Raw genomic sequence first — 23532 nt, 5'->3', positions numbered from 1 at the left:
CTGCTATTTTTATCCCATTTTCACCTGGATAAACTGATACTGTGTGTTTTCATATAAATCAGCCTTATTCTTTTCTCCTTTTTATCTCTTAAATAAATATGCTTTGTGTAATAAATTCACATACAATGTTTTCTTTTGGACTAAAAAAACTACATCTTACCACTCTAAAACTAAATTAGTTCAAATATTTGATTTGGCTGTTTCCTGGTGAAAACAGAAGTTTTTAAAAAAAATGATGTGGTGGTTTTTTCCTTTTAATTTTCTTTACCTAAATAACCCTCTTTTTGTGTCCCTTGCAGAAATTTGAGCCTAGCATTAGTATGTGTCATCAGGGCCTAATGTCATTTGAAGGATTTGCAAGGTAACTTTTAACATGTCTTTGCCCATTATTTACGAGCATATATTTTTCAAACAGACTTACAGATACACAGAACAAACTAGCAGTTACCAGTAGGGAAAGGGGTTAGGGGAAGGGCATGATAGGGAATGGGGCCTGAGAGGTAAAGCCTACGAGGTATAAAATGAGTAAGATACAAGAATGTAATGTACAGCACAGGGAATATAGCCAATATTTTATAATAACTTTATACAGGTATAATTCAGTAAAATACTGAATCACTTTATTGTGTAGCTGAAACTAATATAAGTCAACTATACTTCAGTTTTTAAAAAGTATGTATTTTTCCTATGCAGTCCTAAGAAAATTTGTTTCCTCTAGGTTTCTGATGGATAAAGATAATTTTGCCTCGAAGAATGATGAGTCACAAGAGAATGTGAAAGAGTTGCAGTTGCCCCTCTCCTACTATTACATTGAATCTTCACACAACACCTACCTCACAGGCCATCAGCTCAAAGGAGAATCCTCAGTAGAACTCTACAGCCAGGTACTGAGAATTTCACTTGGAACGTGGATTTCGTAACCCCCAAAGTCACAGAAACCTGACCCCAGACTCCTTTGAAGAACGTATACACTATTAAATGTGAACTGTGAGGAAACATTATGTGTGGGAAAACTGCTATGTATACAGTGGTTTTCTTTATTTCTGTTTTCTTTTCCCCCCATCTACACTTAACCTTTATTCTAGACCAAAAAAAAAAAAAGTATTTGTTTGCGACTCATAGTTTTTAGATCCCAGTTAGTCTGACCTACTCTTACTAAAATTAGATTTTCCCATGGGAAAACTATCTAATCGCTTCACTAAATGCTAAATAAATCAATACATTGTAGTGGGAAAGCATAGTAGAAAATGCAACTTTCGATGAGGTTATTCCCAAAATATTGTTTGTTTTGCTTTGCAGTTTGTTAGACAATTAATCCATCCCTGTGGCAACCAACTTACAGAAAAAAAAAAAAACCTACACAGACTGTAAGCACTATCTCTACACATTTGAATTCATGGGAATGTTCTTGGAAACACAGAAGGGTCTCTGGACTAGAAAAAGCACATCCTTTTGACGTAAACATCCAGCTCTTAATGATCTGCATGTCCATTGCTTCTGTTATATTTTCTGCAACTTCCTTGTCTATGCTGCCTGCTTTGTGAACTCCTACAAGAAGAGTTAATCAGGAAGGAGCTAATTAGGTCCAGGGAATATAAGTGTGTTTGTGTGTAGGTGAGGACCGGGGAGAGGGGGGGTCCAACTGTGAAAATTATAGTTGTATTGTTTACACAAATCTAGTGGACTTGAGCTTCCTTTGTTCTCCAGATAAGTCTAGATATTCATCAAAGCATGGGTCAAACTTCTGTCCCAAAGCTTGGTATGGAGTATGGATTTTACTCAAGTATGGATTTTAAACTCTGAAATCTGAGGTGTTTTTTAGTATGAGATGAAGATGTGTCCTTAGAGTAGTGATTTTTGAAATAGGAGTTTTGTCAAGGGGGCTTAGCTGCTGACACAGATGAGCAGGCAGTAGAGGGTGCCATATCTGCCCCACCAAGCTGAAGATCTGCTCTTTTATGTGCTTTATATATTGGCCTTCAGTTCACACCAAGAATTCCAAGGTTAAAAGAAGTTTGAAATCCATTGTTTTAGAGGGGGAGAGTGAAATGTGTGTGTAGCGGGGTGGTACTTACCCCAGGAAAACAAGCAGGGACCAGTGTCCTAGCTTTAATTCCTACCTTGCTTCCCTGTTTGATGCCAAACAGGTTTTGGTTTTGTTTTTTTTTTTAACTCCTTAACATTACATTCCAAGTAGAGATTGTCACAGCCTCTGAATAAGGTACAAGAACCCCTCAGACAGACTCACAGATGTGATTAAACTTGTGTGAAGCTCCCTTTTACTGTTTCTTACCACTCTCTGCTCTCCCTCAGCCCCCCTATTACCTCCTAACGTTACTGTATGGGGCAGATGAGAAGTGAGAAAAAACCCTGTTCTCACTTGGAATTTCCAGCCCTGGTTTTCCTTTTCTAGCCATATGTGGAGGTCTTCATGTCATGCAGACTGTAATTTAAAAAAAAAAATCTTTAGTCTTTTCATGCTGAAAACCCATCTCATCTGCTGCTGGTCAGTGAACATTCTTCCCAGCTTAACTTACTATGGAGATGAAGGAGCCTCATGTCCCGGCTGCCACATTACACAACAGTTTTCAGCCCAGAGCAACATACCTGTAGATACTCTAGCTCCTGAGAGAAGCTGGTCACCTTGGGATTCTTCGCCACAGAATCAGTTCCACCTGAGAAGTTGGGTCACCTAGGAAAACTGGGTGCTGCCTGTTTTGCAATGGACAGAATCTAGCAAGTACCTCACATAAAAATATTAACAAAAGGGGGATTCCACTATCCAAGATATGTTGCAACAACTCTAGTAGCCACTAGCCCCCTGTCCTGGACTGCTGTCGCGTGGAAATAGTCACGAGGATTGTTAAATCAGAGAGTTGGCCCATTCACAGACATATCCATCTCTTAGTTTGGTTGACCCTTCCAGTACATGGTCATTTTTTAAGATGGTCCACAAATCAAGTCAATGAAGGAAGAAGTTGCTCCAAGTAAAGGTTACAGAGCTGCAACCCAGGCCCATGTGTCAGGAGCTCTGCTTCCAGTGCTAGGTCCAGGAGGGCAAGTAGGTATCATCTCACCTAATTCATTGATAGCGTTTCCTGTAGTACTTTGCTAAAGAGGCCGTAAGATAACACATCAGAGCTTAGGGGGCACGTGTATTGTGACTGCTGGCTGATGGCTGCTGTGTGTATGGGTCAGGGAAGTGTATGGATTATTTACCATCTCTGCTCTAGATGCTGTTCTAGGACTAGACAGCAAGGCAGGTCCCTTGTGACTCCTTGCTTCTGCTCTTCTCACACACTACCTGTTCATTACAGAGGTATTAGCAGATGGCAGAATTTGCATCTAAATAGAGGAGATTTTATCCTGATGGATTCATGTGACTATCTGGCCAGTTCATTAAGGAATCAGTTGCCTCTTCTCTCTAGGCTGTGGCATCAGCACCTGTGTCACCTCCACTGACGTCTGCCCAGATAGAGCTCTAGTCTGGCTCTCTCATTTCAGGATATATCCTGTATAGGTCCCTTGAGGGACCAAAATTGTTGGGAAAATGGTCTTTTTTTTTCAGTATATGGTTTCTTTTATAAACAATAAAGCATCTTACAAAAGTATTTACTATATTATAGGAAATAATATTTTGAAGAGCAGTCTCATAATTAGGAAATATGATAAACACTAGTATAATTTTGAAGGATTTTAGGAGGTCATGAAGATAACATTCCACCAGAGTGGGAATGTCCCTCTACAACATCTCTGTTTATATTTATTGAACACCTACTACATTTGAGGCAATCTCTCTTAATGCAGTCCAGCTGCATCAACATCAAGTAGCCACTAATTGTTTCTAAGGTTTTTTGTATGTTGAGAATAATTCCCCTATTACACTAAAACAAAAATCTTTCCCACTTCTGTTCAACAAAATTCCAACCAGCTAACATGTGTTAGGTCAAACTTCCCTAGGTCTTTAATTACTATTCATATTGAATGTTCAAGACTCTTCACCATGCTAGCCACTTTTTTCCCCCTCTTTGGGGGCATGAGACTATATTAAATGTTTCTTTTTTTTTTAACACCTTAATTATGGTAGGTTCCTGTACAGTAAACTACACATATTTCAGCTGTACAGTTGGATGAATTTTTATAGATGTATACACCCATGAAACCACCACCACGATCAAGTGGTCATATGTTTTTGCTGTTAGATTTTATCTTCCAGTTGTATTCAGCTCTGGTAAGCACTCTTTTTGCCTAAATCTGTTCTCTGTCTTCCTCTTCCCTGATTAATTGTGGCCTTTGGCCAAAAAGCAATATTTCTTTTCAATTTTACGCTCTTCTGTTTGAGCCTGAAGTGTGAATACTGATATGTAGAAGTATGTGCTGGATTTAATCTGAGGCTTTAGTCCCTTTGCTCACCTGGCTGGATTCACTCATTAATCTCACAGGTCCTGCTGCAAGGCTGTAGGAGTATCGAGTTGGACTGCTGGGACGGAGATGATGGCACGCCCATCATTTATCATGGGCATACGCTGACAACCAAGATCCCCTTCAAGGTAGTGCTTCATAACTGTCTTTAAATCAAACCACAAGGGCTCATTCATCTTCACTCATCATTTAAATGAGTGACTCTTCCAAGTTAGACCTTAGTTTGGGTGTTCTTATCCTGAGTCTAAAGATTTCTTGAAATAGTGTGGGATGTGTACATGTTCATCTTTCTGGGATTTGATCTAGAACTCTCACTAGATTCTCATTGGACCAGTAGTAACCATTACCTTAAATCAGTTCTCATGTAATAATATTGTTGCAATTTTTACATCATGTGATGATATAAAAATGGCAGGAGCTGTTCTCTTGCTATTGGAATTAAAGGTCATTCGTCCTTGTATCCTGCTGACAAAGGCCAACATCATGTATTAGGAAATGACTAAATAATTAACATCAGAAAGTAATGAGAATTGGTTCCACCTGAAGAGATTGGTCACCCAGGAAAGCTGGTCTCACCGGATTATTATTACAAATTCTCTATGTAGTAACATGTCATCGGCATATAGTGACACTTTTACCTCTTCTTTTCCAATTTGGATCCCTTTTATTTCTCTTGCCTGATTGCTGTGGCTAGGATTTCCAAGACTATGTTGAATAGGAGTGGTGATCAGTGGGTGTCCTTTTGAGTTTTAGTGAGAAGCTTTTGAGTTTTTCACCATTGAGTACTATGCTGGCTGTAGGTTTGTCATGTATAGCTTTTATTATGTTAAGATATGTTCCCTCTATACCCACTTTGGTGAGAGTTTTTATCATAAATGGGTGTTGAATTTTATCAAATGCTTTTTCAGCATCTATTGAGATGATCATGTGGTTTTTGTCCTTTCTCTTGTTGATGTGATGTATTACACTGATTGATTTGCATATGTTGAACCACTCTTGTGTCCCTGGGATGAACCCCACTTGGTCATGATGTATAATCTTTTTTATGTGCTGTTGGATTCTATTTGCTAATATTTTGGTGAGGATTTGTGAATCTATGTTCATTGGTGATATTGGCCTATAATTCTCTTTCTTGGTAGTGTCTTTGCCTGGTTTTGGTATCAGGGTGATGGTGGCTTCATAGAATGAGTTTGGGAGTATTCCCTCCTTTTCAGTCTTCTGGAAGAGTTTGAGAAGGACTGGTATGAGTTCTTTGTATGTTTGGTAGAATTCCCCGGTAAAGCCGTCTGGTCCTGGACTTTTATTTGGGGGGGGGGGGGGGTATTGCTAATTTGATTTCATTTGTAGTGATCGGTTTGTTCAAGTGGTCAGTTTCTTCTTGGTTCAGTCTTGGTGGACTGTATATTTCCAGAAATTTGTCCATCTCCTCTAGGTTATCCATTTTGGTTCCATATAGTTTTTCATAATATTCTAGTATGATATTCTGTATTTCTATTTTGTTTGTTGTAATTTCTCCATTTTCCTTTCTTATTTTGCTTATTTGTGCTCTCTCTTTTTTCTTCTTTGTGAGTTTGGCCAGAGGTTTGTCGATTTTATTTATTTTTTTCAAAAAACCAGCTTTTGGGTTGATTGATTTTTTTCTATTTTTTTTTCAATCTCTGTTTTATTTATTTCCTCCGTGATCTTTATTATTTCCTTCCTTCTGCTGCCTTTTGGGGTTTTTTGCTCTTCTTTTTCTAATTCTTTTAGCTGGTGGGTTAGATTGTTTGTTTGAAATTGTTCTTCTTTTTTGAGGAAGGCCTCTATCGCTATAGCCCCAGGTAGATTTGACTATAAACTTCTTGAAAGCAGAAGAGTATCTTATGCCTCATTATTTTTGATGCTGCAACCTACATTTTACAACAATTAAATTTTACCTACAATATACTCACTGTATATGTTGATTTGTTAAGTTTAGGATGCTGATATCTGTTCTTTGTAGTATGTGAACAGTACTCAATATGAATAGTTTAATGTCTTTGTAAAAAATAGCCTACCGTTTTGCTTAATTTGAAAATACATTTGAAAAAATGAAACGCACTTTGGCCAGAGTCTTCTGCATACAACAATTTAGATGCTTTCTGTGGCTCTAAGTACCTTGCCTTCTGACACCCTGGGCGAATATCTGAACTCTAATGAGCTCTTTGGCTCTCACAGGAAGTGGTTGAAGCCATTGATCGCAGTGCCTTCATCACCTCTGACCTGCCCATCATCATATCAATTGAGAACCACTGTTCATTGCCTCAGCAACGGAAAATGGCAGAAATTTTTAAGGTAAGGAACTAACTGAGTGACAGAATGGTCTCTTGGCCTTTGTCTTGTGACTGTTGAGTTTAATTTGGGGCACCATGGACCACACCACAGCTGTGAGGGCATGTACAATTAGGGTCCCTCAGGTGAGAAATGGGGATGCTCTGGGAGCTTGGGCTCTCCCTTGAATGGTCTGTCTTTTCAGCTGGAGTGATAGAAGCACTGTTCTATGATCTGCTGACCATTTCTAGAAAGCCTTAGGAGATAAAAAAGGTCCAACTCCCACACTTCTGGTACCACAAATCAGGGATGCCAGGATGTCACCTGTCAGTTGTATGTGGAAAAGCTGAAAATATCTCAGAGCAAATAAGTCAAGTGTTCTTGTGGCCCAACTACAGATATGGGGATCCAGGTTGGCAAAAAGGTCAGACTGGCCAGAACAGTTGCTGTTAATACTCGGCCCTTCCTTATACAAGGGAACTATAATGCAGACAGTGTTAAGGGGAAACATTCCATTATACTTTCTTCTTCCCCCACTGGTAGAGGCATTTATGGAAATACGGCTCTCAGTGGGAGAAAGGGGCATGACCAGAGTGTAATGTCCCCAAATACTAATGCCAGCAATACTGGTTAGCCTTTCATACTGTCTTTTCTTTGCCGTCATTTAGAATAATGATCTCTAAACTGTTTTGATTGTATATCCTTATCAGTAAAATATAGTATGTATTCCTACTGTGTGTATATTGACTTAGTTATAAATTATATACATATCCTACATAACATGTTTTATGCATTAACTGAGATATGCAAAAATAGAATATAAATGAGAGTTAACGTGGAAAGGATGAAGCAAAGAATAACTTTCAAATACTATTATTTATTAATGATACAAAAACCTTTTTTGCTGTTATAAAAAATTTAACTGAATTTACTACTTACTTATTATCTAAATTTTTAGTGGGAGTAATGTGACTGAACATACTTCATTGTTTTTGAAATTTTTGTGACTGTTGACTTGGATGTCTGATTTTAAGTTCATTTTATTGTTTCAATATTTGCTTTTAAATATATGTATGTTCACGTATAACTGAAAAATTGTGCTCTACACTGGAAATTGACACAACATTGTAAACTGACTATAACTCAATAAAATAAAAAATTTTTTTAATTTGCTTTTAACAGCTGTAGTAGCTGATGAAGATGCATGTATCCATTAACTGCATTTGCCAAGTCATGGTACTTATTTCTCAATTCCATTAACGAGGCAAAGGTTTTTATTGAAATTTGGCTAGATTATTTGTATGTTTCTTGGTATCAGTTTTTCTAAGAAACTTATTGAAAAGATGTTACCTTTTATATTTTTAACAGATGAGCTCAAATTCTACTGAAACCATTAATTTAGAAGATTTTTTAACCATTAGAAAATCTGCTTCCAAGTTGCTTCAGTGTGCATATATGAGAGTTTTTATGTTAACACATATTCTTTCCTACAACAAAATCACATTACAATAGAAATATTTTTAGATTATCTGTCTTTACTCCTTCCAGAACTCAAATTTTGTCTGAAAACCAATTACTTTCTCAGTGTTAAAACATTACCTTATCATATAGGAATAGATTAACAGTGATTTTTATCATTATCGTTTGATAACAATGAAGTATAACCACCCACAATAAACACAGAAAAAGTCAGAAATTTTAGGATTCTTTCTTAAGAAAATTGCATAACTTAGAAATACTCCCTTAACCACCTTTTCATTATATAAAGTGTGAACTTCTATATGCTGCAAAAGATTTTCATGATCACTTTTCATCTCATTATAAAATATTTTAAAGAAAAGTCTTTTTCTGAAATTAGCCCCAATGGTGACATCCCAGGGCACCCAAACTGCAACCACCTCAATAAGATGGTAGCAAAGATGAGAGGGACTCACCATTGGTCCCTCTGCATCAGGAGAGTCCCCCTTGTCTCCAGGGGCTTCATGAGCAGCACCTGATACAACAAGGACGCCATTTTCAATCTGAACGTTAAGTACTAATCTTCTATTTGTGTTATTTTTTCATTAAAACATAACTAGAAGGAGGGGGAGGGTATAGCTCAGTGGTGGAATGCATGCTTAGCATGCACGAGGTCCTGGGTTCAATCCCTAGTACCTCTTTTTAAATCACTCAGTCAATCAATAACGTAATTACCTTCCCCCACCACCAAAAATAAAGAAAAGAAAAAAGATTTAAGAAAATAGTAAAAAAGTAAAGTAAAATAAATAATAACTGGAAGTAGAAACTGCCGTATTTTCTACCCTCACCCCAGTGGGTCATCCTGTGACGTCCCGCACCACCCACCTCCCTGAGGGACACACATTCCTCTTTGGAGACTGATGTTCAGGAAACCTTTATGAGAATGGTGTCTAGAGTTATTTATACTACAAGGTGGCAGGTTCTCCCTGTTATCTTTCATTTTTGTCCCCACTTCCTACTGACTTCAAGGTTTGTATCCCTGTGACTTCTTACCCACATCTGGAACGGACTATATGCTACATACAAACCACAGCCGCTTAACTGAATCTCATTTTTTTCCCTTAGTGCATCAGACCACAGAGTATTTTGCTAAATAATTAGAGCTAAGCCCCCTTGGAGAGTGGCCTGGACCCCTCCTCCTCTCCTTCTGACCACCTCCCTTCTTTCTAGTAAGAAGCTATGCAGGGGTGCGGGGCGGGGACACACAGATACGTACAGATACTTTCCTAGTTCCTCTTCTTAGGATTTTTTGAACAATTCAACTGGGCTGAAATAGCTAGCTGAGTAATTCAAGTACTGAGGCGTTGATGATGTGTTTTCCTTTATTGTTTTTAGACTGTGTTTGGAGAAAAACTGGTGGCTAAATTCTTATTTGAGAGCGATTTCTCAGATGATCCAATGCTTCCCTCACCTGACCAACTCAGGAGGAAAGTGCTTCTTAAAAATAAGAAGTTAAAAGCCCATCAGACACCAGTGGATATCTTAAAGCAAAAGGTACTCTCCTCTTTTTGAAGAAGTTATGGGAATGCTGTATACCTAGAACAAAGAAATTAATGTCATTCTAACCTTTCAGATGACTGGCTGGGTGACCAGTTTTTAAAGATTGAGTTTACTTGAATGATATATTTGATTTTTGGCCTTGCAGTTAATAGGCTGATAAATACTCTCTTCCCACTCTCTTAGAATTTTATTTTGACGAACTGATGTAAAATGTACCTCACTATTTAATTTATTCTGAGCAGGATAATGTGTTATTCTTGTCTCTGGAACTGGGCTTCATGGCTGTCAATCCCACAGTGGTGGCTATAGTCCCCTTTAAGAAGAGCCCCCTGTAGGAAGAGCACTTGGCCTTGGGGTTGTGACTCCTGAGGTCAGTAACAGAACCCCAACAGTAGCAGCCCTGTGGTCCCAGCATGGAAGCTGGCACAGCGTACCACTATGGCATGTGGACCCCAAGGCGCTTCTCTACGTGCCTTACCCACAGAGATCCAAACCCCAAGCACCACAAACTTGCCTGTATAGGAAGGTCCTCAGACCAAGAGTCTGTGGAAAAAGTTCAGGTCCAGGACCACTGAGTCCATATGCCACAGAGTGACAAGCTGCCAAAACTGTTTATCCTATTTAGGAGGGCACTGTTGGCCCTGAAATACACTTCTGAAACTTTCAGCAACCAAAAGTTGCTGCATGAACCTCAACCCCCAACAGGAGTAGATAGTGCAACTCCAGCAGCACGGGCAGTCCAGAGATGAAACCAGATCACAGCCTACAGCTTTTAATTTCTCTCTGAGCAGCACCTCCAAGCCTCCAGGCCCTATACCAGTCCTACTTGAAGTGGTTTCCAGAGTACATAGAATTCAGCAGAAGGATTCTTTCTTTGAGCCCAAAAAGTTTGGAACCTTTGTCCTAAGTCATTGATGAAAAAATGTAAAGTCGAATTGAGTCAAATGTCCAGGTTAACCTAGCTGAATAGCCTGTTTGGAATAATCATCAAATCTTCTAAAAACTCTAATTTATAGAACTCACAGGTAGGACCTGAGTTTAAAGCCAAATTATATATAACTGGAGAAAGAGCATTAGGTGGGGAGTCAGGATACCAGGTTCTAACCACTGACTCTGTCACAAACAAGCCATGGGATCATGGGCTGATCAACCTTTCTGGGCCTCCATGTCTTCATGGAATGTTAGAATAGGAATGTTATGGTAACTGGCCTCGAAGGACCCTTCTGACAATAAAATCTCATAAAATCTCTCCCAAGATGAAGCATAGGACCCCTATCAGAATTACAGACTACTCTGTAAGCATTTCATTATACCATTTCTTAGGTTCTATTTCCAGTGCTTTTTGCCATTCTAGAACATTACTGTTTCTTTGAGGGGCCCTCTGGAGCATCCTGTCATCGACTATCCTAATAAGTACTGGGAGCTCCCAGATTGTCCAGCTCACACAACAGCAGAATTCCAGGTGGCCCAAAGTGCAGGCTGAGTTAGGGGCTTTTGTTATATCACCTGCTAACCTCAGTGACTCAGGGGAAGTCCAGATTGCTTCAGGTGCCCTCAGGGTGGGGAAAGGGAGTGAAGCCAGAGGCTCCATCCTCCTTAGACTCACCCTTTTGGGCAGAAAAGCAGATATTTACAGAAAGGGCCCCAAACCAATCCAGCCCAGCAGATCACTACCAAACAGGTTTGCCCTAACAGGAGCTGCTCAACACTATCGTAGGTCCTCTAGACCTATAATCAGCAAACTTTTTTTGCTCAAGGCATCTTTTAAAAGAATTTTGAAAAACTGTATACCTCTCGCAAACATTTTTCCCTTTCATACATTTTTAAGATGATACTAAAATTTTTATCACGTTTAAATAGTTACACAAAATATCTTTTCAAAGATAATATCTATTATGTATAAATATACAGTAGATAACATAAATTATATAAAAATATAATATGCAAAAATCATTCTCATTATCAAATAATCAGCCGAGTCAGCTAGACTTAATGTTTGGTCAGAAAAAGTCTGACTTTATTTGTTTAATTCAAATAAACACTATTATCACACCTATGATGACTGTCTCACTTTTGAATTTTAATTCTAAGATAGATGGATAGATGGACAGACAGAAGGAAGGGAAGGAAGGAAAGATAGGTAGATAGATAAATTACAGATAGAAAGAGAGAGATAGACAAAGTCACGGAACCTTGAACATGTTTACTGCTTGGATGAAATAAGATGCTCCCTTCTTTAGTTTCTCAAGACTGTCTCAGGAGCTCTGCATCTTCAGATGTCCTTCTGCGGCCTTGGGTAGTTCTTGACCTCATGTCATGTATCATAGTAAGATTATTTATTGATAAGTGAGAATTATGCTTTTCTTTTGTAAAGTAGGAGAAGAGCAATTTTGAAGAGAATTCTAGCCAACCACAAGCTTGTTCTCAGGCAGGCCTATTTTTAAAAGAGTATACATAGTTGTTGAAAATCTTGAATCTAGAATTTGTTTCTTTAAAAAGATCTGAACCTGCATATTTTTAGAAGTCTCTGTGTACCCTGGGGGTACCCATTGCCCAATCTGAAGATCACACACAGCTCTAGGCCAGGAGTTGCCAAATCAGCCACCTTCAGGGGCCAAGCAGGAAATATAAATAGGTAAGAGCCAGCTAGACATATGACAATTGGAGATGGTAAGGACGGGAGAGGATGTGCATGCCCTCATAAATGAATAGCTCTAATTAAAAAATTTTAAGACACTGCATCAGCCAAACAAGTCTGGTTTGGCAGAGAAGTCAGCCCTGAGTGCCACCAGTTTGAGTCCTCTATTGGGTCTACCTCCATCCAGATCTGCACTCCCAAAGCTGCTCCCCAAAAGCCTGGCATTTACTTGGGTTCCAAAAGCCACTAGACCTATGCAGGTGGGCTTTGTTAGGAAGTGATTTGACTGAAATATTAGCAGGTATGCTCTTATGCCTGGCTCTCCTCAAATTCTGCCACAGCAACTGACTACCCAACATAAGGTGCTTTTTCTTCAGCACGACTTTTCCTCCATGCTGTTTGCTTTATCCAGCAGTGACCACCCACTCCTCGGTGCCAAGCAGATCCAGTTTTGCCCGGTGTGTACCTCTGCTCTATGATCTTCAAGACATATCCAAACGCTCTTGTAGCTGCCGCCTTTCCCGTTCTTTGCACGGTCATTTGCAGTTGCTTACGCGGCCTCCGTTCCACTAATGAATGGATCATGTTGTTGCAAAAAAGTCTTCTTTCTGTTGAGCCCTTCCTGTTCCTCCTACTCTTTGGCACTACTTCCCTCTGCAGCTGCACAGACTAATTGCATATCTAGAAAGCTAGCATGTGTCTCCCCATCAGCTTTTCTCTGTGCCAAGCTAAACATTCCTGTTGTATAAACTGTGCCTCTCAGGCTGTGGCTGCTAGGACTCTTCACTTCCATTAAGAATATTTTCAATACTCTTAAACTTGTAGATATGCTTGATTTTTGTCCATCTTCAAATATCATTTCCAGAAATAAGTCAGTGCTAAGGGTCTGATAACATGAGGACAGTGAAACCATCACTTCTCTTAATTTGAACTTCACACCTTAGTTGATACAAGCAAGGACTATTCTTGCTATTTAAATTCTTTAACACACACTAGGCTCATGTTGAGTTTGTGGAAAACAGAAAGTTCAGTTATTTTCATAGGACTCAACTTGTGCCTAGTCTCCACGTTTTTTTCCAGGTTTACAATTAATTTTAATCTTTAATGTAGCCAGAGCCTCACATTTATCTCTATCAAATGTGCTATTCTTGGTTTGGGTATATTATTACAGCATACAAGGTTCTTTGTGGATTTTGACACCTGTCATCCATTGTATTTATTAGCAGTTTTCCAAACTGTGCCTTCACCCAAGTTGCCCTTGAGTCAGACAGCCAAGTGGAGAGCCCTGTGGTCCTTCTTGCAGAACCTCCCTGGAGTTTAAGTGATTATCACTCCTGTGTGGTGCTCTCTTCTCTGAAGCTTACATTTCTGCAGAGTTTGCTTCAACCTTTTTCTTGATAGACTATAAAACTGAGGCTTAGCCATTCATGAGAGTTTCTCCAAGCCACACAGCTCATAGTGGCAGAGTCAGGATTCAGATTCAGGTCTTCAGGAAAGACCTTTTCAAAGGCAATACAGAAATCCAAATACATTGATAAAAATTCCTGGGGCCCTTTTAGAGGGTGAGGAGTATAGCTCAAGTCTCAAGTGGTAGAGCACATGCTTGGCTCCCGAGTGCGAGGTCTTGGGTTCAATCCCCACTGCCTCCATTGGGGGTGGGGGGGGTGGGAAGAATCACTGGGGTACTTTTAAAGACATAGATTCTTAGGTCCCAAATCTGCCCAACTAAATCAGAATTTCCATGAGGGAGGCCTGGTAATCTGTTGATTTAAAAATACTTCTTATCATCGTGAAATTTTGGAAACACTGCTTATCTGTTATTTCCTGCAAAATGAGTTACCTTATCCAAAAAGTCTGAAGAGGTTACTGTGTGGGAGAGTTGTTCTTAGTAATCCTATGCTAATTCTTGCTAATCCCCTCTATTTTCTGTGTTCTCACAACCAAATAATCCATTCTGGAATTTTGTCAGGTATCACCTTGACACTTCCTGCCTTATGATTTCCACAACTTACCTCTTCCATCTTTTGGAAAAATGGGACAATGTAATCCTATTTTCTGTTTTTTAAGATGGCTTCCAAACCCCCATGATTTCCCAGGGAGTATGGATGGTCATATCTGCAAGGCCTTTTAGTTGCCTGGCAGGTGTGGGTCTGGACCTGGTGATCTGAGTTCACACGGGGCGGGGTGAATGCATGCCCAGCGCTCCAGTGTGCTCAGACCCACCCCTAACTTAGAAGGCCTGGGTCCCTTCTGGGTGAGGAACTCACCCTCAGCAAGGATGGACTGATGCAGAGCGGGATTTCTGAAGCACTCTGTCTGTCTCAGGCCTGTGCTAAGGCTCTTGCTGAGGATCCCTCACTACCCACCGCCAGATCTCCAGTGTTCCAACCTGCTCCACTCAAACAGCTCACAGTCGGTGACAGGCATTGTGCTGGGGCCAGAGGAACAGAGCAAGAAAGACATGGCTCCTGCTTAGATTAGACCCATCTGAGCCTGTCTCCTGATCTGGCCCCTCACTCTGACCCCCTGACCTCTGTCTGAATTGCTTTTATTCAAGGGCTGCGGTCCTGTTCTTCTGCCTCAAAAATTAGTAGGATATTGGAAAGGACAAGGAAGGCAGCTCTTGGCTGTCTCTTGGCCGCCTGTCCCATACTTCCTGCACTGGTGGAAATACCTGAGTGTCAAGGGACCTTGGTGCTCACTTTGTGACATTTGCTGGCAGTGGGTCTTTGGATGGCAGCACCCCTGTTGCTGGTTCTCAGCAACCTTCTGCCAGGGGGCCAGCCAGGCTCCTGGCATCATCATTCCCAGGACTCGGCTCCACCTTGTGTGTTGACTGTGTGAAGGCCCTTCACTTACCTAGGACGGGTGGACATGCTTTTGTGGCTCGCTTGTGCTTAGAGCAGATTTCCCAAAGTTTGGAAGAACGCTAATCCTATGAGACACTCTGAAAAAAGAAAACTAAATTGCTCAGTTAAATAGCGTGGGAAATGCTACACAGGAGATCTTTGAAGAATCACAGTGCCCTTTAGCTTATTAAATGAAGGTTCTGTAAAACTCTGTAGTAGGAGTGTGTTTCAGTTTGAGTAAGCTGCTGTTTTTAAACTTCCATTGTGTATTGTGGTTACCGTAACTGTCACTTTTTACGTAACACCTATTAACCCTCGTGGAGCTCGTGTTCCATAAAAATTTTGAGCCTAGACAATGTTCAGTTATCTGGATTGAACTGCATTGTAAAATATTTATCTGGATAGAGACATAGCCTAAATTGTATCTTCCTTATGTATACATTTTTATTATAAGGGTAATAGAGCCACATTTCAGGAAGCTTAGGGAAGAATTATTTTAAAACACACATAATTCCAAGGCCAACACAACCTGTATTACAGGGATTCTTACTTAATCTTAGTAATATCCACAGATAGAATCCAGGGGTTCATGAGAAAAGATTACATCTTTATTTTCACTAACCTCTACCTCTAATTAAGCATTTCCTCTGATTATAAACGTAGGGAAAAAAACATAGTAGAGTTGGCAGTATCTGTCTTTGTCACCAGTAGAAATTGCAGATTTTTCATACTGTATCACAGTTATTGCTCTCTCCAGGAATTATTTATGCTCAAAAATATTACTTGAACTACTATTACATATTTTTTTACTGTGTTAATAAGAAAACTTGTATTCCTATAGAACAAATTTTTTTTAACATCTGGTAATGTATTCAGCATTTTTTTTTCCTTTATAATCTTATGTATTTTAACTTATGCCTTTAAAATATCATTCTGAGAAGGGATCTTACCTCACCAGACTGCCTAAGGTGTCTAGCCTTTTATGTATGTCATTTTATATAATTATAATAATTATAGATAGAGAAATCATTTTTGAACAAAGGATTTAGAATTATATATATTTGTAGATACATGTATGTATGTATATACTTATGTGTATAAATATTGTATATATAAATATATGCACACAAAATTCTGTATCCTTTGTTCAATAAATATATATCACAATTATTTTTTCAAGTCTCAATCTCAAGCAGATACACTGTAGTTTACTGACTCTGTTCCTCTGTTGTTGGACTTTCAGGTTGTTTCCTTTTTTTAAATTCACACAAGGAAGTTTTCCTATATTTTGGATTATTTCCTTATGCTAGGTCCCTAGATTTATATTTATTCTTGTCTTCTGAGATACTCCCTCACACTAATTCTGGTCAAAAATAGAGGCACATGACATCCCTGGTAGTTTCCAGAAGTTTCCAGACCTATTTTGTTGATCTGACTGACGGTTCAGTTGAAAGAAAGTCTGTTGAAAGAAACTTTATTTGAATCAACTATTCTTTTCGTCTCATCCATAGGGATTCTAACATGTTTCTCAAGGTCAAAGGCCTTTAGATACTGTTTTAAGAAAGAGAGAAAAAAGAAGTTTCTTAGCTGAGATTTGTTTTTCCGAAATGGTTGGCTAATCTACTTCATCACTGGAATTGATGGTGGTTCTCTGAAGCACCCGAGTTTCTTCTGGAGGGTTTGCCCGGGGATCCTGGGTGGCTGGGCACCCCACGCGGATTCCTTGTGATCATTTCCTGAAAGCTCCTGGGTTCCTCCTCCAGGGATGTTAACATTCGCCTAAGTATTGATGTTGTACTTTAAGTGAATCTAGAGTTTTGAGTATGCCCAAATGAATCAAAATAGGTTAAGCCACTTTTTATGACTGTGGTAAGCATTAGGTGGTCATTTTGAAAACTGTAAATGAAAGTTTAGTAGCTGAGCATCTGCAGTATTTAATGATTGACATCTTACAGGCTCATCAGCTGGCATCCATGCAAGCTCAGGCATATAATGGTGGCAGTGCCAACCCCCCACCTCCTAATAACGAAGAGGAGGAAGATGAGGAAGACGAATATGATTATGACTATGAATCCCTCTCTGATGGTAAGAGAACCCTGTGCTGCATATAGGAAAGTGCCTGGATGATTTTCTCTTGGGTTTTTTGGGTATCTTTTGTTTTCCAAAAAAAGTCTGGCACTCCGTAGACCAACAGTACAGATCACTTAGCCACTTAGCAAGGAGGAACAAGCAAGGAAAGGGATTCTGTCAGCCATGATAGCCACCACTCCAGGAGAGAAGAGGAGGGTGTGGGAAGCAACAGGGGTTGTTCCTAAATTGGTTTCTAAAGGAAGAGATGGTATTACAGTAGAGAGACCCTGTTCTCACCCTTCAGTGCTTTGGCGTGGCTGATGCTCTTGGTGGGAACCGAAGACGGTGGCTGAATCTTTTCTCTCCCCTGCACCACCTGCAGGGGGCAGCATCGTAGTCCCATGCTCTCTGCTCCTCCCTTTCACTGCTTTCACTCCTGCTTTCTAAGAGCATAGAAAAGAGGCATCATTTCCCTTCCACCCCCTCTTTCCCTGGTTCTCGGATTGCTAAGCCAACCAGACATTTCCTCTGGCCTTACCAAAAAAGATAAAACAACACGACTGATGGCTAATGGTGCAATACAAAGAAGTTACATGAATGATGTTACCTATGTATTACAGGCGGAGGATTCTTCTTACGAGAGAATTAGGTTTCAGGTGTGTTTCATTTGCACTAAGTTAGTGTCATATCCTGGAGATTGCAAAATGTTTTCTGGGGTACCACTGCTGATGATAGACTGTTTCATTTTGGCAACTTCTGAAAGACAAGGTAGTAATGAAAAAAATGCCAAAGTTCCTCTTTACTTAAACATTACAAATATAAAATATGTTACTTCTTTGTAGGATATTGTTTCGTTAATATGCAGATACGCCCAGACCAGCAGCCATTTACCACTGGCATTAAGACAGCCAAGCCACCCTCCCCCAAATACTTGCTTCTCACGCAGCATGATTGTCTTCTGGTCATGTCTGGTCCCAGGAGCCTCCGTCGTGACCAGCAGTTGCAGTCTAGTCTCTTTCTGCCCCAAAATACAATACTAGCCTCTGTCCATTTAATATTTGTCCTTAGTAACAACTGATTGCTTCATATAATTACCTAAAAGCCAATGTACCTGACCTGAAATCCCATCAGATAACATGAGAGTCATATTCTCTAATGGAGAGGTAGAAAAAGGGAGAAAATCAAAGAAGTCAAAATAATTTTTTGAATCTTATTCCTTTGAAGTTATGGGAATATGACTCTTTTTGTATTGACTAATTCTTCCCTATTGGTCTATACTACAGTCATGGTGATGTTGTTTCATAGAAGAACAAATTCATTCAATAAGAAATGAAAACCACATTTAAGAAATCAACCAATATAAAATAGATAAACAACTTATTATACTTTAAAAAATACATATAAGTAAAAAATTTTGATTAAATTTCAAAAAAAAAAAGAAATCAACCAAATCCAGATGTCATTTGCCTCTGTAAGAAGTTAGTGCACTGGAAGAGAAATTCACTCTCTATCATAAATTCCTTCTGTGCTTTTTCTGTGCTTTTGAATACAGGAAAGGAAAAGGCTTTTCTATTATTACTATTATGAGAGGAAATTTTGGTATTCAAATAACAAAATGAACAGGTAGGGGAAGGAGCTTTATGATTTATTTTCAGTTAGGAAGATAAAATTTAAACCCTACCCCACTGAATTTCTGTGATAGCGTCATGCTCTTTTAAAACACTCATGTGCTGCAGTAGGCTGTACACAGAAGGTCCCCAGCAGGCTCTTCTCCAATAGGCTGTGAGACCTTGGGTCAGTGTCTTCTCACCGCTCTAAGCTTTGGGTCCCCCAGATGTGTAATGAGAAGGTCCCATTACAGGTTGGCTGATGTTCTCCCTCCTTCCAGCCCTGACATCTGTGACCTATGACAGTTAAGTCCATGCCGCCACATGATTATTTCCCATTTCATTGAAAGATTCCTCTGCCTGGCTGATGCCTAAACAGGTCTTGTAGTGATGCTGTGACTTGTTTAGGCTTGTCCTGTTAAGGCCTCCTTCTGGCACTGTTAGATGCCCTGCCGGTCTTGCACTTTCGGTCACAGTTTGTGGTGCCTCACTCATCTCAGCCGCCCTCTAACATCTCTCTTTCTCCAGCTGAGATGAGAGGGAAACAGAAGTCTGCTTGCTCTGGGTAGGACCATTCCCAGCTTCTTAGCAGGACCTCAGAGGTTTCCAAGCTTCTTGTAACAATGGATCCCTTTGAGGATGAGATGGAAGCTCTTACCAGTTGCCTCGGAAAAATAAACACGCTCTCAAGTTTCTACATAAAATTGCAGGAGTTTTCATGGGCCTTCTGAGCCCCTTACAGGCATCTCAGGCCAAAAACCCATCTCTGAGGTTTGGTGGCTCAGTTTAACTCTCTGACAGCTCCTGCCCTCAATCTTCACATACATAAAATGAGCAAATTAGTCCAAAACCTCTTTTATATAAAATGTGATAAAGATGGCTACAAAAATGTGAGGATTCCTAGCCACAAAATTACTTCCAGAAAATCTGAAGGAAGTTACAAGTGAGGGTCAAGTGTTTCAGGAACTGCTACTTTACCTTTTGGCCAATAAGTTCTTAATGAATAATTAAATTTTATTAAATAAATATCAGTTAATTTTCCCCAGCCTTGCTTACCTTACTAGCTTTGAATGTGCACAAGAGTACACATTTGAATTTGCCACTTCTTACAGACATTCTTTGACAACGACTGCATGGTATTAACAAATTTATCAATTTCTGTCCATTTGACATAAAGCATTTGGGGGAGTATTATGACAACCAGTAACTAAAGAGATGTAATGTGACTGTGGCAACATGAATAACACTGACAGTGTTTGCGGTGTTTACACGTTCATTCTTTTATTGCCAGCCCTTGCATCTCTTCATAGTCAAAATATTAAGTGAATGGAAGATGTCTTGTTTCATTTATCTTGTAATCTAAGCTGTTATTGTTTATGCTTTGCTTCAAACCTTAGTTTAATTTACCTGGATTTTTGTCTTAACTTTCCTTACTTTTATCACCTTTCTGATTCTGTTTTTCTGTAGCAGATGTCCTTACTGCTTCTCCTGCTCCTAACAGTCAGGAAGGTAAAGCCATTTGAACCAGGCATTTTAACTGCATGCATGTCGGCATTCTGTTTCCAGTTTCTTAGACCTGATTAGCATGAAGTTGTGATGCTTATGAGAATAAAAATGTAATAAAATGAGTGATCTCATTTACTTCTTGGCAGCCTGCATGGCCTTGATTTGGCATAAAGATATGTTGGTCTAAGCATTTGTGGTCTGATGAAATTGTAAATCATGGGTGAGAAATGAGCTTCCTTGTTTTTCATTTTCAAAGAACATAATCCTGATATATCTCTAACACCTTTAAAATTGTTTTGAATAGAAATACCAAAACAAGAACAAAGGATAAGATTATCTCTCATACTTTGGAAATTTTTAGATATGTCTTGATTCCTATCCTTGAGATTGTCACTTAATAAATTGATAGACTATTATGGAAACTTTACTTTCCAATTAAGTATAGTTGTGAAAACTGCATTACAAAGAACAATGTCTTTTCTCCCTCTGGTTTTGACTATTCTAGAGGTGAAAGCTGATAGCTTCATTTTAAAGCGAGAGTGGTTAAATCACACATGCATCATTTAGAAGTGCATCAGCCACTAAATCCTTCCCAAACTTGTGTGCTGAGGGCTTCTTGACAGGGTATCTTCCATATATTTGCACAGTTCCAATCATCTGTATGAAAATGAGCCTTCTCATTTAGATTATGTCTATATGGTACCAAAAGTACTGGTAAATGAGCCCATTCAATCAAAAAATAAACATGTTATTTAACAAATTTTTAAAATTATACTTCAAGCCATCATTTTGGTAACATGTAGCCAGAACATCAGTCTTACAGATAAGCACAGGTCTCTGGATATCCTTGCAATGACGTAGACACAGCCCCCAAGTAAAGCATTTAGTTCTTGTCCACTGAAGCCTGCCAACTCATTTTCAGACAACATTCTAGAAGACAGACCTGAAAATAAATCATGTAATGACAAGCTTCAGTTTGAATATAATGAAGAAATCCCCAAGAGGATAAAGAAAGCAGATAACTCTACTTGCAACAAAGGAAAGGTGGGTGAATGGTTTCTGTTAAATTATACTTGGACCTTATGGTGCTCTTGTCAGTTTCAGGTGGGATTTCACTCCCTCCCCATCCTTTCCCTTTCCCCTCACTTTCCCTTAGATGCCAAAGCCCACATGGTGATGGTATGGGACCCCCATCTGCCATTTGTAGGAGGTTAGTCATTGGTTCATCCAGCCAATACCTGCTGAAGGTATTGTGTGTGTCAGGCACTCAGGTGGCACAGGAGGTGATTTAGCAACGGAGAAGAACATTTGAACAGTGCTGGTAGAGACATACAAAGAGCAGTGATTACACAGTGTTATCAGAGCACGGGGAAGATGACGTTGGAAAAGCAGGCAAAAACAGGGCATTCCGACCAGGAGGACAGCCTGGTACATTCAAGGAGTTGCTAGAAGTTTTAAAAGTGTTTGGGATGACCAAGAATATAAACGGGGATGATTGGAAAGTGTTAATGGAGGAAGGACATTTTGAATCGAAAGATAAATGAGATACCCAGACCTGACCCTCAGGTGCCCAGCAGTGGGAAAACTGTGAGCAGATCTGTAGACATAGCTGCAGTGACATTGTTGGAGAACAAAATCATAAAAAAAAAACACCAAAAATTTGAGCTACAGAAAATACATACTCCATTACCTATTCAATAAATATGCATTGAGTCCTCTACATTTCAGACACTGGACTATGCCCTGAAGGAAGATGAAGGACAAGTTAGGCTCAGCCCTTGTTCTCAGAAAGTTTTTCTCTAGGGAAGGTGTTGGGACATGTGTATGGAGAAGACAGAGCAAGGGAAACACACTGATGACAAGAGAAAGTAGCAGATAAAGAGCTTTAGGGATTCAGAGGTGAGTGGCATATACCTTCTGTGTAAACTGGTATCATTTTTCCCTTGATAGGTTTATGACATGGAACTGGGAGAAGAATTTTATCTTCCTCAAAATAAAAAGGAAAGCAGACAGATTGCACCAGAGCTTTCTGACCTTGTCATCTATTGCCAGGCAGTAAAATTTCCAGGTAAGTATCATTTATAACATTTAAAGTTACCAAAAGTGGAAAATATGCTATTTGTTTAATTGGGCATTGTGAATGCTCTCAGGATAACTAAATGTTTTAGTGTTGCTGAAATCATTGTAACAGTAACTTCTAAATATTTGCTGTTACTATTATTTCTTGATGCTCATGAGGAAAATACTATAAAATGTTCATTTTTCAGATCATGTCATGTGTTTTCATAAAAGTCAATGATAATAATGTTTATAACATCTAATAGCTAAAAGTTATTAAGCATTTAAGTACCAGAATTTGTGCTAAGTATTTTACATACATCATCTTAATTGACTTCAAAGTAATTCTATGAAGTCTGGATTTATCCTCATTTTTTGAGTAAAACAGTCTGAGAAAGATGAAATAATCGGCCCAGGGTTTCAGAATGTTATCAGTTAAGTCTCTTGTTTCAAAGTGGCAGAAATGGACTTAAGCAAAAAGAAAATGTATTGGCTCATGTTTTGAAAAATGAAGGGATCTACAGGCTTCAGGTATGGCTTGCTCCACGGCTTTCTCTCTCTCCATTCCTCACTCTGCCTCCCCTGTGTTGGCACTTTTCCCCTCGTAGTTGGAAGGGGGCTGCAGCAGGTTAGCCCTGCGTGTTTCTAGATTTAGCTTCAGTCTCTTTCAGAACTTTCAGCAGCAGTTTCGTTGTTTTTCACTGGCCCACCACAGAACCAATCGCTGTGGCAAAGGGCGTGCAGTGCTCTGACTTTCCAGGGCTTGTGTCGCATGCCCCATCCCTGAGCCGGGTAGTGAGCCTCCACCCAAACCACAGGATCAAGGACAAGGTTTCAGTGGAGAAGCTGTTTCTAGAAGTACAAGTAAATGTATGCTGATAAACCACTTTCCCCCCAAAATGTGCATTTCAGTTCATAAGTGGTAGAACTGTGATTCTGAAGCTTGTCTATCTCCAAAGTTCTGCCCTTAATCATTGCACTACCCTGCCTCTTTTGTTAGGGTATGCTGTCAATGGGCTTACCCAAATGGGGCTGCGGGAGGTGGGGCGCAAACAAGAAAGTCCATAAATATAGG

At 39.5% G+C, this 23532-nt stretch overlaps 1 protein-coding gene across 1 annotated transcript in view; it reads left to right on the top strand.

The window, feature by feature from the left end:
* PLCE1 (phospholipase C epsilon 1) overlaps positions 1-23532 on the top strand; it is a 212689-nt gene that overhangs the window by 157573 nt on the left and 31584 nt on the right. Inside the window, 8 exon segments of the mRNA XM_014565458.2 lie at positions 300-361; positions 719-884; positions 4443-4550; positions 6619-6735; positions 9565-9723; positions 17172-17301; positions 21322-21443; positions 22350-22467. Of these exon segments, the coding sequence (XP_014420944.2) occupies positions 300-361; positions 719-884; positions 4443-4550; positions 6619-6735; positions 9565-9723; positions 17172-17301; positions 21322-21443; positions 22350-22467 (982 nt within the window).

This window comes from Camelus ferus, chromosome 11 (assembly GCF_009834535.1).
Source record: "Camelus ferus isolate YT-003-E chromosome 11, BCGSAC_Cfer_1.0, whole genome shotgun sequence".
Classification (NCBI taxonomy): Eukaryota; Metazoa; Chordata; class Mammalia; order Artiodactyla; family Camelidae; genus Camelus; species Camelus ferus.
Note: the sequence above shows the minus strand (reverse complement) of the source record. Positions and strands in the feature narration are given on the sequence as shown.